This window comes from Triticum aestivum, chromosome 4D (assembly GCF_018294505.1).
Source record: "Triticum aestivum cultivar Chinese Spring chromosome 4D, IWGSC CS RefSeq v2.1, whole genome shotgun sequence".
Taxonomy (NCBI): Eukaryota; Viridiplantae; Streptophyta; class Magnoliopsida; order Poales; family Poaceae; genus Triticum; species Triticum aestivum.
Window position 1 is genome coordinate 16,018,483 of NC_057805.1, and position 13,065 is coordinate 16,031,547.

Here is a 13,065-nt window from a genome sequence, read left to right on the forward strand (position 1 = left end):
ATGATCCCGCGATTAACTACTTAGTCACATTGAGCTCATTATGACGATGCATTACCGAGTGGGCCCAGAGATACCTCTCCGTCATACGGAGCGACAAATCCCAGTCTCGATTCGTGCCAACCCAACAGACACTTTCAGATATACCTGTAGTGTACCTTTATAGCCACCCAGGTACGTTGTGACGTTTGGCACACCCAAAGCATTCCTACGGTATCCGGGAGTTGCACAATCTCATGGTCTAAGGAAATGATACTTGACATTAGAAAAGCTTTAGCAGACGAACTGCACGACCTTGTGCTATGCTCAGGATTGGGTCTTGTGCATCACATCATTCTCCTAATGATGTGATCCCGTTATCAACGACATCCAATGTCCATGGTCAGGAAACCGTAACCATCTATTGATCAACGAGCTAGTCAACTAGAGGCTCACTAGGGACATGTTGTGGTCTATGTATTCACACATGTATTACGATTTCCGGATAACACAATTATAGCATGAACAATAGACAATTATCATGAACAAGGAAATACAATAATAACCATTTTATTATTGCCTCTAGGGCATATTTCCAACAGGTGCAGCGATAGAGCGCTTGGAGCTCTGGGCGCAAGGAATAAGAAGGGTGCATGGAAAACGAGAGCGTAAAATTCTTCCCTGCATCGCCTCTTCACTTCTGTAGCGAGGGGAAGCCGTAGTAGCGGGAAAAATCCCTTTTTATCCCCATGATTTAGGGCCTCTTTGATTCGTAGGATTTCCAAAACGCGGGAATAGGAAAAACATGGGATTAGAGTGGAATGTCGTCTTGAATCCTACATGATTAACGAGTGTTTGATTGTGCATAGAAAAAAACGCAGGATTCTTTCAAAGAGGTTTGAGCGGATGGGATGTTTCCTATGAAATCTAGTGCAAATGAATCCTATGGAAAAATTCCTATGGTTTACAATCCTACGAATCAAACAACCAAGATAGGAAAAATTCCTAAGGATTAGAATCCTCCAAAATTCCTTTGAGAATCCTTTATATCAAAGAAGCCCTTTGTGTAAATTCATGCGGGGATCGACGAATTGGCTGTTAATCCTCATGCGGGGATCGAGGCACACACTCCTCTTGATGGGACGTGGCTTTGATGGGCCTCTGACCCACTCACGGATGTTACATTGATCGTCAGATCAAGCAAGCATGTGTCCAAGTGGGCCCGTGGATAAGACCAACATGTTCTGTCAGAACCGGGCAGGTGAACTTTCGAGACGTTGCACGGGAACTTGTCCCACCGAACGATGAGCTACGAGGGAAATCTTTTCGGTGTGCAGATCGATTGTCTCTATTTGATGTTTCCAAGATCGATGTGGTTTGTATCACACCTTGGATGGCATCTCGGCTAGTGGAGGTCGGCTGCGTAAATGCAACATTCGGGAACATTTTGCTGAACCAATTTCAAGACCGAGGACAGAAGACAACGAGTATGTCGGGTGAACCGAGGTGCATCCAGCTTGAAGACCAGTTCAGGGGCTATTGACGGTGTCCCAGCTAAGGGGCCTCTCACCATTATGGTTCCCGACTTGGTGGGCCAGGCTGAGGGCCCCTAGTCGATTACATCCTAGGCCACTTTCAGCGGCCCATGGGGTATCATATGAAGATTTCGAAAGACCTGGCATGCAAGACAGAAGCTGGGATCATATAGGAATCGACCTCTTCATACATAGACGACTAGCGTCCATGTACCCTAGGACCCTCGTTATGCTGTATAAACTGAGGGGCCAGACTTGTAGATAGATAACTTACAATCTCTCGGTGCTTTGTACTCTTGATACATTTCAATGCAATAAAACACAAGTAGGGCGTAGGGTATTATCTCCTTTGGAGAGCCTGAACCTGGGTAAACCTCTTATCTCTACTACCATTTCGCCTTGTAGCTTAGCTAGGATAGCCTACCGAGGGATCTGCCAGATTTAGCTCCGACAATCAGTCCCGGGGAAGGCACCGTCTTGGAGTCAATGGCAACGAGCATACATTGCACCGTAGAAGATCAATCTTGGACATCAGCGAACACCTAGGGAGAGCAATGTAGGACAACCAAACCATGTCTCCAGATACAATGCTCCAAACATAGGGGCGACATCGAGGGCGCCGCCAATCGTGTCGATCCTGCACCGAATCTAGGCTTTCGCCCGGAGACAACTACCAACACCAAGCAATCGAGGTAAATGGCGACACATCTCTACGACACCTCTAAGGAGGGGAATGACACCCGCGGGTACCATCGCCACCGGACAGGCAAATACCGGGCAGGATTTAATTCGTATCATCGCACATTTCCACACCTCCAAGGTTTGGGACAAGAATCTATAATTTTTAATTGTTTCATGCTATTATAATATCACTTTCATATGCTTTATATGCCATTTTATATTATTTTTATGGACTAACCTATTAACTTAGTGCCCAGTACCAGTTCTGTTTTTAGCATGTTTTTGTTTCGCAGAAAAACCATACCTACCGAAGTCCAAACACGATGAAACTTTACAGTGACTTTTTTCTAGAACATAAGAGACCCTAGAAGCTTCGGGGAGAGACCAGAAGACACATGAGGGGGCCACAAGCTCACATGGCACGCCGGGGGGGGCGTAAGCGCGCCTAGCAAGCTTGTGGGCCCCCTGATGCACCGTTTGACCTAATTTTTGGCCTATAACTTTTGCAAAAAAATAATAACTTCTGGCTTATAAATTCCCATATACTCCAAAACCCTTGGAGCGAGACCCGAAACAATTCTTCCGCCGCTGCAAGTCTCTATTCTTCCGCAATCCCATTTGGAGGCCTTTTCCGATACTCTGTCGGCGGGGGAAACCATTGGGGAGGCAATCTTCATCAACCTTGCTGCCTTCATGATGATGTGTGAGTAGTTCCTTCAGGACCTACGGGTCCATAGTAGTAGCTAGATGGCTTTCTCTCTCTTTCGGTCTTCAACACAGTGATCTCATCTGAGATCAATCCAATGTAATCTTTGCGGTGTGTTCGTTGGTATCCGATGAATTGTGAGTTTATGATGAGAATTATCCATTGAACTATTCGAGTCTTTTGAGAGTTATTTGTTGCATAATTTTATAGATTTGTATTTCACTCTGATATAGTATTCTTTGGCCAAGTAGATTGATTTGTCTTCAGTGGGAGAGGTGCTTTGTGGTAGGTTCGACCTTGTGGTGACCTTGCTCCGTGACATGAGGGGTAGGATAAAACAGCGGGGTTTGGTCATATTAATTGGTCTTACTTTGTCTACATTATGTCATCTTGTTGAATGCATTACTATGTTTGTCATGAACTTAATACTTTGAGATGCATGCTGAATAGCGGTCTTGGGGTGGAGTAATAGTAGTAAACATCAGTAAGTTTAACGGTCTACTTGTCACGGGCGTATGCCTAGTATGGACTATGCCTTGAATGGTCATCATAACTATGCGCAATTCTGTCAATTGCCCAACAATAATTTGTTTACGCACCGATGCTATGCTTATGAGAGAGATGCCTCTAGTGAACCTATGGCCCCCAAGTCCATTCTCAATTATTATCAAGAAATCCTACAACTACCAAATTTGATACTTGCCACTGGCAAGAACAAGGGGAGTGACGACCCACTTGCCTTTGTTGGGTGCAAGCACTTTCTTTGTGTGTGTGCAGGTACTGTTCACATTGTTTGGGTGCGATCTCCTTCTGGTTCGATAATCTTGATTCTTTACTGAGGGAAATACTATGTGCCACTATACTGCTTCACCCTTCCTCTTCAGGGAAATACAACTACTCTGTCACGAGTAGCACCGTCCATGTAGCCTCGCACCGCCGCCACCCCAGCACCTTCTCGTTGAAGCCGCAAAGCCGTGGTCCACCGACACCCCACACGACTGTGAGAAACGTGGCTCATCTTCCACCTTCGGCCTGAATGAGGAACTGCAGCCTCCCGCCACCTCCGGCATGGACTAGGACCACTCGCCACGACCGTCACCTGCTTCAAGGGACAACCTTGTGATAACCCCAGCCCCTCAGGCCTAGATCGAACCTGCCCCTTCACATTCATCTCCAACACTGGCACCACTGCTTGCCCACAACACAGAGGTGGCTGGACGGCCGCCAGGATCTCCATCCTGGATGGGCCTTTTCATTGCAACCGCCCCCATGGCCGTGTGCTCTCATCACCGCCTCCACATTGCGTCGATGCGCCACCATAGTCCACCACTCCGCCACCTTCCCGCCAAAATCCGTTGCTCCTCCACACTCCCCGTCGTGCACCGACGAAGACCACCTAGTTCTGCAACCGCCAACAGCACTACCACCCACACTGCCCCAGTGACGTCCCACCTACGCGCGAAGGGGGGCCATCAGGAAGCGCCGCCATCACCTGCCGCCTTCAATAGCCGGGCATGGCTGCCACCGCTGGCACTGGTAGCGATCGGGAAGAGGAGTGGCGCCTCTTTTTTAGGGTTTGGGGTCCTCCAAAGTTGCTCACGCGAACGGTCGTGAGGAGAGGGGAAAGTCTGAACTAGTCCATTCAGAGAAACTTTAGTCCTATATGATGTCCTAGGCACAACCCACCACTAGATCCAGAACGAGCACAAGACATGTGCTGCTTCACACCAAACTGGATGTCGTGACAAACACCTGTCCGGCTGTTTGTGTGATCTACTTCAAGTGTACCACCTGCAACCAACCGCCAGCCATCTGCGCTACAAATTGAGAGAAAACCCGACAGGTCTAGCCGTTGATGCAACACACTATCGACATTGTGCTGCCTCACAGTAGTGCCTAGCTCCATCGCGTCAACTGCCGCCACCCACACTCCTGCAGAAGCTACCTCCTCACTCGCGAAGGAACGTCTCTGAGGAACACTTTCCACCTTTAACAGAAGGGTGGCGCTGCCGCCACTGTGGGATGGCAAAGTCGACGACGAGCTAAGATCCAGAGCACAGACTTGTCAGGGCAACTTCAACGCGGTACACCAAATCGCTTCTAAATGTTTGTACCGGACTGTCTGGACATCTTTTGCCATCCAACGCCCATCACCAAATCTGTCCAGACTGGTCTGAACATCCAAAATCCCACAAATCGAAACCAACCGTAGGGGTAGTTTGTGGACGCCCGAATCTTCACTATGTATGCATCTGACACGCTCGGCCCACCCAAAAACCTTCGCTGACACGTTTGCTCTCGAACCCTCCGCCTGCATTCATGCTACTCAAAGCAAACGCGACCGGACGGGCGCCTACCTGCATTGATGTTGGTCAGACGGACATGACCAGAGGGTTGACCGACCAACATTCACTCCGAAGTGGCGACCGAGAGGCCTACTCTAGCCGCTGCGCATGCATTGAAGTGGCGCCGGTCCACCTGTCCTAGCTATTTAAGCCGGCCGGTGGACATAATGCCCTACCCACACCACACTTGCTCGTCTCACCTCCTCCCATGCGCACACCTCCATAATTGACCTTCGCAATGGGCAAGTCCGACAGGAGCAAGTGGTTCTTCGCGCGCTCCTCGAATCCGACAATAGCTTCAAATAGTGGTGTCACCGCCCAAGTCTCCCAGCCCATCGATGTTGGTGGTGTTCGTTTTGGTGTACATTGTTGAAGTTTCCCTCAAGTGCTGGTTTATGTCACCTGCGGAGTCACCCAAACGAGCGATCCGGGAGGCAGCTCTTTTATACGGAGTTTGCTTTGATGGCGAAACGTACTCTAGACATGGAAACACATCGGAAGCTCGAAATATGTTCATCACTCACTATGGATTGTGTCAGCCTAACCTGATAAAAGCCATAGCCCTTTTTATCATGGTAACATGGTTCTCATTTCATGTAATAAGAAGTAACTTACCAACCTTAAAAACCTGAAAAACTGTAGAACTCTAGCATTTACATAAAGCATTGGCAGCCAAGAAGGCACATACATTCAAGACCGAAGAACCCATGAGCTTGACGCCAACGTCCATCACCAGTCTCCTGCACCACTAGCAGCAACAATTAATAGAAGTGTGACGGATCACCTCTTCACCTGAACCCGACGCAGATCCATCGCTGATATGCAGCTTTTTGGACATCCAAAGTAGCTTGCCAAAGCCAAAGTCATTGTCACTAAAGAATCTGACCGAAGCAGCATTTCGACACGCCATCGAACTTCAGATCTGGCACCCCCACTCGACGATGATGTCGGAGGAGGAAACTATACCTGCCAGCCACCAACCACGAACCAAGCACAGGAACCTCCGTCTTCCAGTTGTCGTCGACGCATACCACAGTCTGCATCCGCCCCTCAACTACCTCCCAAGCCTGCGCCGATGCTGGAGCAAAACTTCGTCGGAGCCCGAGGATACAAGTCCATCGTAGGGATGTCGTCGCCGCCACACCATCCCCACTTGAACAGACTAGCAACCAGATCCATCACCCGCCAACAAGCAGAACTGCGTGTCGACAAAGGATCTGAACCTTTATTATTTGGCGCCGCCGTCGCCTTTGCCAAAACCATGACGTTGAACAACCAAAAAACTAACCTACTAATAAACCCTAAAATCTGAAGATACACTATCTGTATGCGCGGGCCTGACGATCCCTCATCACCAACGGCCGTGAGGTCGTCGGCGGAGGAGAGCCGCTGGAGGACGCCGCCCGAAGAAGGTTCCCCTCGAAATCCTAGCCGCATTAGCCGTCACAAGAGGGTTAGGATTTTTTGTGGGGGGAGGGGGAGGGGACAGGGTTAGGTTTTCCCGGAAAAAAAGTATAGTAGAAAGCCGTAGCCGTTCGTCGTCGTTGGCGGCACCGCTCACGTGGCCGGGCCGTAGCCCCTACGTATGCGTCACACGCACACTGACTGCAGTGGTGTACTGCACGGCAGCGCTCTTCATCCTTCTCATCCCTTCCCGTCCATTCCCCATCCCCATCCCCGCCACCTACCTGCTTCGGCATCCGCCAGAGCGCCAACGCCAAGCCCACCACTCCCAAAAGCGGAGCAGCCCTCCTCCCCCCTCCTCCTGCTGCTAATCTTGGGTCCGTCCGTCCGTCCGTCCGTCCGAGGCAGGAGGGCGCGGGTTCGGAGGCGCACGCGATCGATCGCGATTGGAGTGCCGATCGCGCCGCCGGAGGTTCGAGGGCGGGCGCTTGGAGGTGATGGGGCGGCTCTTCCTGATGCACCTCGAGGGGAACGCCTACAGCTGCAAGTTCTGCCGCACCCACCTCGGCCTCGCCGCCGACATCATCTCCAAGGTGCCCCTCCCTTCCCTCGTCCGTCCCCTTCTCGGCTCTCGCGGGCAAATCCCCTTCTTGATTGCTTGTCGCGCGGGGTCTCATGGCGGATGTGACTGACGGCGGCGTGTTTTCCGTTCCTCGCAGAACTTCCATTCCAAGCACGGCAAGGCGTATCTCTTCAACAGGGTGTAAGTGTCGCCCATCCCTTCCCCTTGATTTCTTCCTCTGCTTTGCTGAATTTGAGGCCGGGGCCTGCCTGTCGACCGGAATTTGTGGGGAAAACAATGAGAATCCTCTAGGCGGTTGCTCGTCTCGTCTGGGCGATTCGGCGTTTCTTGAAAACGGATTCGGACGCCGGGACACTCGCCTGCTCCGTTCTGCAACCGCCAAGAACAATGAGGAATCTGGAACGTGTTGCAGGGGCATACATAACGCATACTCTGCTACTCGTAGGCCACAGCCGCTTTTGGGACGAAGGGAAAGTAAATCGGGTAGGACGTTGCATAGGGTGGGATCTCTCTCTCTTTCTCGCTTGAGAAGAAATGGTAAAGAATCCAAGGGACAAGGAGTGGTGGTTTCAGCCTTTCCGGTCACAGTTTCCTGTCATCTTCTTTTCATGGAGCGATTGACATACCTAGTACTGTGTTAGACATTCTGAACCTGCCAAATAAGCCTTGATGTTCCAGGAGTAGTTCAGTCAGGCTGGTTCCGATGCTGATTCTACTCTTAACATTCTCCATCCTGGATATAATTGACTTCCAATGCAGTCTTAACGTTATCTACTTGCATGAACAACGCTCCATATGTTTGACCACTTATGTGATCACTAGCAGCTAAAGTTACTTCGTACACAACCACTCAATATGTTTGTAGTCGATCCCCGATTCATGCAACTGCAAATCGCTAGAGTTATTAGCATCCAACAATACAGTGACTAGATGTCCATTGGTAGAACCAGGGATCCTAGCGGACCTGCTCCGTAGGTTGTAGGGAAAGGATGGAGTAGGACGGGGTGATGATCGGGCGCGCCGGCGGCTGGGCGCCGTTGCGTCGGAGGGAGATGGCGGCGCTGGCTAGGGTTAGAGGCAGCTAGGGTTCAGCCGGGCAATAGGGATAATAATATTCTTATTGCTTGATTCCAAAAAGAGTCTTACAGCCTATATTTATAACCTAGATAACTTGCATAAGAATTAACCTAAGCTAACTTGTGGGCTAAGATTGCCCGGTGGGCCTAGCTATACCGGCCATAACACTTCTCCCCGCCTGCACAAACAGCTCGTCCTCGAGCTGTAAGGTGGGGAAGCGCTTGCGGAACTCCTCAAGGCGATCAACCAGCGTCAAACACCTTCTCGACAGCTGGGGCGGCCAGGTCGGCGGCGACGGCGTCCTCCGGAATGTAGTCTGCAACCTCTAGGTAGAAGAGTCGCGGGCAGGCATGGCCGGGCGTGTAGGGCTCGTCGCAATTGAAGCACAACCCTTGGCGGCGACGCTCGAGTAGCTTGGCTGAGGTGAGCCGGCGGAACGGGCACGCCGCGGTCGCGGCGAGGGGTGCCGCAGAAGCCTGCGCAGGCCGACCTTGCGTGGAATCCGGCCCGGGTAGCGACCCAGCGGTCCGGGACGGTGATTCCTGCTGGATGGCCATCGCGCGGCGCTCGAACGCGCGGGCGTAGTACATGGCCGACTGGAGATCCTGGGGTCCCCAAAGCTCCACGTCCACGCGGATGTGATCCGGAAGTCCACCGACAAAGAGGTCGGCCCGCTGCTGCGCCGTCACGCCCGACGCATGGCATGCCAGGGCCTGGAAACGGTCGGCGAAGTCCTGCACCGTGGAGGTGAAGGGAAGGCGGCCGAGCTCCGCCAGGCGGCTCCCGCGAACCGGAAGCGCTCCCAAGGGGGCATGCTGCCCTCGTCCTGCTCGAGGGCGTAGTACCAGGTCTGGGCTGCACCGCGGAGGTGGTAGGATGCCAGCCAAGTGCGCCCCGACGCGAGCATGCGCTGGCCACAGAAAAACTGCTCACACTGGTTGAGCCAGTTAAGCGGGTCCTCCGTGCCGTCATAAGTGGCAAAATCGATCTTCGCGAACCGTGGCGGCGTTGGGTCGGCGCGCCATGGCCGACCGCCTCGGCGGTGCGGAGCAGTGATGATGACGGCGCCCGGTCAACGGTTGGGAGGCCGTCGTAGGCCCCCGCGGAGCCGGACGAGGCCCCAGACTGCAGCGTGGGTACCGGTGGGTCCCCGGCCTCTGTGTAAACTGGCGGTGGCGACGTCCCGGTTAGCCAGGCCGGGATCGGGGACCGTGACGGCGGAAACCGGACCTGCTGGATCGGAAGTCCTCCGGTGTGGACTAGCCCAGTCTGGAGCTGGGCGGCGGCGGTGGGAGCTGGACCGGCGCAGGCGGCGCGGGCCACTGCGGCGCTGGGGCGAGCGCGGGTGGCGCCGCGAGAACCGGCGCGGGCCACTGCGGCCAGGACGACGCTGGGGCGGGTGGCGGCTGGAGTGACGGATGGGCCCCAGCGATAGCCGCGGGTACCGAGTACCAGGGCAGGTGCAGCAGCGGCGGGGGCCCGCCGGTGTAGCCCGCCTGGAACAGCAGCAGGGGCGTCCCGCTCGGGCCCGACGCGTTCTGGATCGGCCAGTGCGTCGCCGGGTGGCTGTAGGCGGGGGGCGCAGCCGGCGGGGTGGTGTGCGGGCCGGCCAAGTATAGGGAGATGCCCTGGACGGCCGTCACGAGGTCCCGCAGGGTGCTGGTCATCTCCTCCCGCGTGAAGACGGAGGTTGTCGGCGGCGCGGAAGTGACGGGGGCCGGTGGCGCGGAGGTGATCGGGGCCGGCGGCGTTGGGGACTCGGCAGTGGTCATCGGGGCGGTGGTGATGATGGGCAGCGGCGGCGTGGGTGTTGATGACGACATGATCGAACCCGAGTCTCTGGATACCAAATTGGTAGAACCAGGGATCCTACCGGACCTGCTCCGTAGGTTGTAGGGAAAGGATGGAGTAGGACGGGGCGATGATCGGGCGCGCCGGCGGCTGGGCGCCGTCGCGTCGGAGGGAGATGGCGGCGGCGGCTAGGGTTAGAGGCGGCTAGGGTTTCGGCTCCTCTGGGAGCCGGGCAATAGGGATAATAATATTCTTATTGCTTGATTCCAAAAAGAGTCTTACAGCATATATTTATAACCTAGATAACTTGCATAAGAATTAACCTAAGATAACTTGCATAAGAATTAACCTAAGATAACTTGTGGGCTAGGATTGCCCGGTGGGCCTAGCTAAACCGGCCATAACATCCATGGACCTTCAGGGCCAGTTTGCTGATGAGTAAAAGATACTATTTCACAACTCACCTGAACTTTTGCCTCCATCTTGTTTGCTAGATCAACAAATCAAGTATCAACTATATAACCTACTAGCTACTACTGAATACTGATACTTGAGGCTCACTAGTGGAAAATGGAAGGCAGAGGCAAACTATGCACACATTTTCTGCATTATTTGACTCTTGTTTGCTATTTACGCTTGCTGGTTGCTTTGGTAGGAAAGGAGTAGGGGAGTGCTCCAACAAGAAGCCATTGGGGTCAAAGAGGTTGCCACCGCAATCAGAATTATATCACCCATAATAGTTCAGGTGCCTTGCGCCGAGTTGTCCCCTTGGGTCTCTACCTGGCCTTTTTCATTTGTTACCTCCTGACCGGTTTAGGGATTTTCCCTGAGCTTAACTTCGTTACCTCGGGTCTCCTTAACTGATTGATGTATTGGCAAAGCACATCAAAAAATACATTGGCAGTGCCCTGTTACCATTGAAACGAGAGATCTGATCTGGGTCATTAAACTGCAAATCAAGATCTTCCATCAGATACACCAGCTCTCTCCTCAATTTGGATCTTTGATATAAGCTCATCCCTAACCAGGAGACAAAAAGGATAGCTTAGTCATAGGCAGCAAACACAAATCTCTGCAGGCTTTGAAAGAAATACATACCTGACATATCCATTCATTACCACTGTGAATACTCCAATGTAGTAGCCTATAATAATTGGCGGTTATTGTTGAAGAAATGAGAAACAACTAGTTCACAGTTGCAATCTTGTGAACTCTGACTTTCTATGTAACAGTTTTTTTTTTTTTTTTGTGGAGCAACGGACAGTGGGAAATATGCAACAGCTTTGGAAGTGTGCAACTGGCAGATATAGACTTTCTGTGCAACTATTGACTTTATAGCGTGCAACTTGGCCAAGTGAGAAATAAGTGTAGTTGGAAATAGCAATTCCACTAAAATATAAGTGGTACTGTGCTCTTTAATAAGCAGTGATCTAACATTTTAGTGCTTCCTTCACCGGTTTAGCCCAGTAACAAAACGCTGGTATTCTGAGATGAGTTGTACTGTTTACAAAACGCTATCCTCCAGCAGATTTGTGATTAACTCATGTATCTTGTGGCAGTGTCAATGTTACATCTGGTATAAACGAGGATCGCATGATGATGACAGGGCTGCATACTGTTTCCGATATCTTCTGTGTTGGTTGTGGATCCATTGTTGGATGGAAATATGTAAGATCTTGTGATGGTTATTTTGCGATATCCTGTGCATTGCCTGTCCGTCCATCCTCTAAGCTGTATGGTGCCCCTGCTCTAGGAGGCTGCACATGAGAAGAGCCAGAGGTACAAGGAAGGAAAGTTTATTCTGGAGAGGTGACCACCTTAACTAAAAACATCTTGTGATGATGTTGAAACAAATGAATTCAGGTACTCGGTTTCTAATATATAGTTGAACCTTTTTTGTGGCGGATTGAGCAGGTTTAAGGTGTCGGGCCCTGATGGTAGCCACTACTGGGGGGTGACACATGATGCTCATCATGGGGGTGGAAGCGACACCGATGACTTATGAAGGGCGACCGACCGACGTGCGAAAACCTGCAGTTCATCCCTGTAAATAACCCTGGAGTCGGGCCTTAGTTACTCCGGGGGGCTCGCTTCCATTCAAAAGCGCCTCCCGGCGTAAAAATTATTAATTCTAGGTGATATTCTCCCAGCAAGCTGTCTGGGAGACCTAATACCTTCTGTATATGAACAAATGTATCATTGTAGCCCCTAAAAGCTGTTTGTTGTGTTGCTGGAATGCCAATAAATTCTGTTTCTGAAGTGATCTAATCTGCCAGGTGGTTCAACTGTGTGTTCCATTCTTTTTCTTGAAAAGGGAATTTCGGGCATCTTTGCCACACTTGTCTCTCTTTTTTAAGAAACTTCCTTTCCGATTTTTTAAAACTGAAACCATCATGTTTTTTTACAAACTACCAAAAGAAAGCAACTGTGAAAGTAGGATACCTGGGGCGCAACATAGAACTCATGTTTTGGGCATCCACAAGCCGGATCCTCGAAACATGAGATGAAAATACTCAGGTTTAACAGGCATAACAGGCAACAATTCAGACACTGCCTCTACAACCATCAGCAAGTACCAAATATACATTAGCACATTGCCAACAAAACATTCCCTAAAATGCCAGCATATGAAGTCCATAGCAGAGGTACTGTAACAGACGCCAGCATACCGTTTTGAAGACTTCACTTGCTACCGTTTCGAACACTCTTGCTTTTCCTGTTTTTTTTCCTGCAAAATCGCCCAATCGTTAAGTCATCTAGCAATCATGCTAACAACAACACAAGGTCTGTTATTATCAAACATAACACTATTTCTCATCAATTTCCAAACTGAAAAAAGACAGATGGATGGTTTCAGTTAAATGAAAATTGGAAAGGAAGCTGTCTTTATTACTACTCCCTCCGTTCGGAAATACTTGTTGGAGAAACGACTGGCCCTATGTCACCGAGTTCTTGCTCTGACAAAAA

The 13,065-nt window shown here is 51.1% G+C and overlaps 1 protein-coding gene across 1 annotated transcript; it reads left to right on the plus strand.

Moving 5' to 3' along the window:
• The first annotated feature begins 6,872 nt into the window (after positions 1–6,872).
• LOC123095788 (protein yippee-like) lies at positions 6,873–12,357 on the plus strand. The gene is made up of 5 exons (XM_044517352.1): positions 6,873–7,240; positions 7,367–7,410; positions 11,658–11,766; positions 11,852–11,907; positions 12,013–12,357. Exons 1-5 carry the CDS (start codon positions 7,145–7,147, stop codon positions 12,101–12,103), a joined length of 396 nt encoding a protein of 131 aa, XP_044373287.1. The 5' UTR covers positions 6,873–7,144; the 3' UTR covers positions 12,104–12,357.
• The last annotated feature ends 708 nt before the right edge of the window (positions 12,358–13,065 follow it).

Excerpts from the sequence above, each read along its gene's own strand:
- LOC123095788 (XM_044517352.1), top strand. The coding sequence starts at position 7,145 with ATGGGGCGGCTCTTCCTGATGCACCTCGAGGGGAACGCCTACAGCTGC. Across the intron at positions 7,241-7,366 it reads CCGCCGACATCATCTCCAAG|AACTTCCATTCCAAGCACGG; the intron begins GTGCCCCTCCCT and ends CGTTCCTCGCAG. Across the intron at positions 11,767-11,851 it reads CCATTGTTGGATGGAAATAT|GAGGCTGCACATGAGAAGAG; the intron begins GTAAGATCTTGT and ends CCCCTGCTCTAG.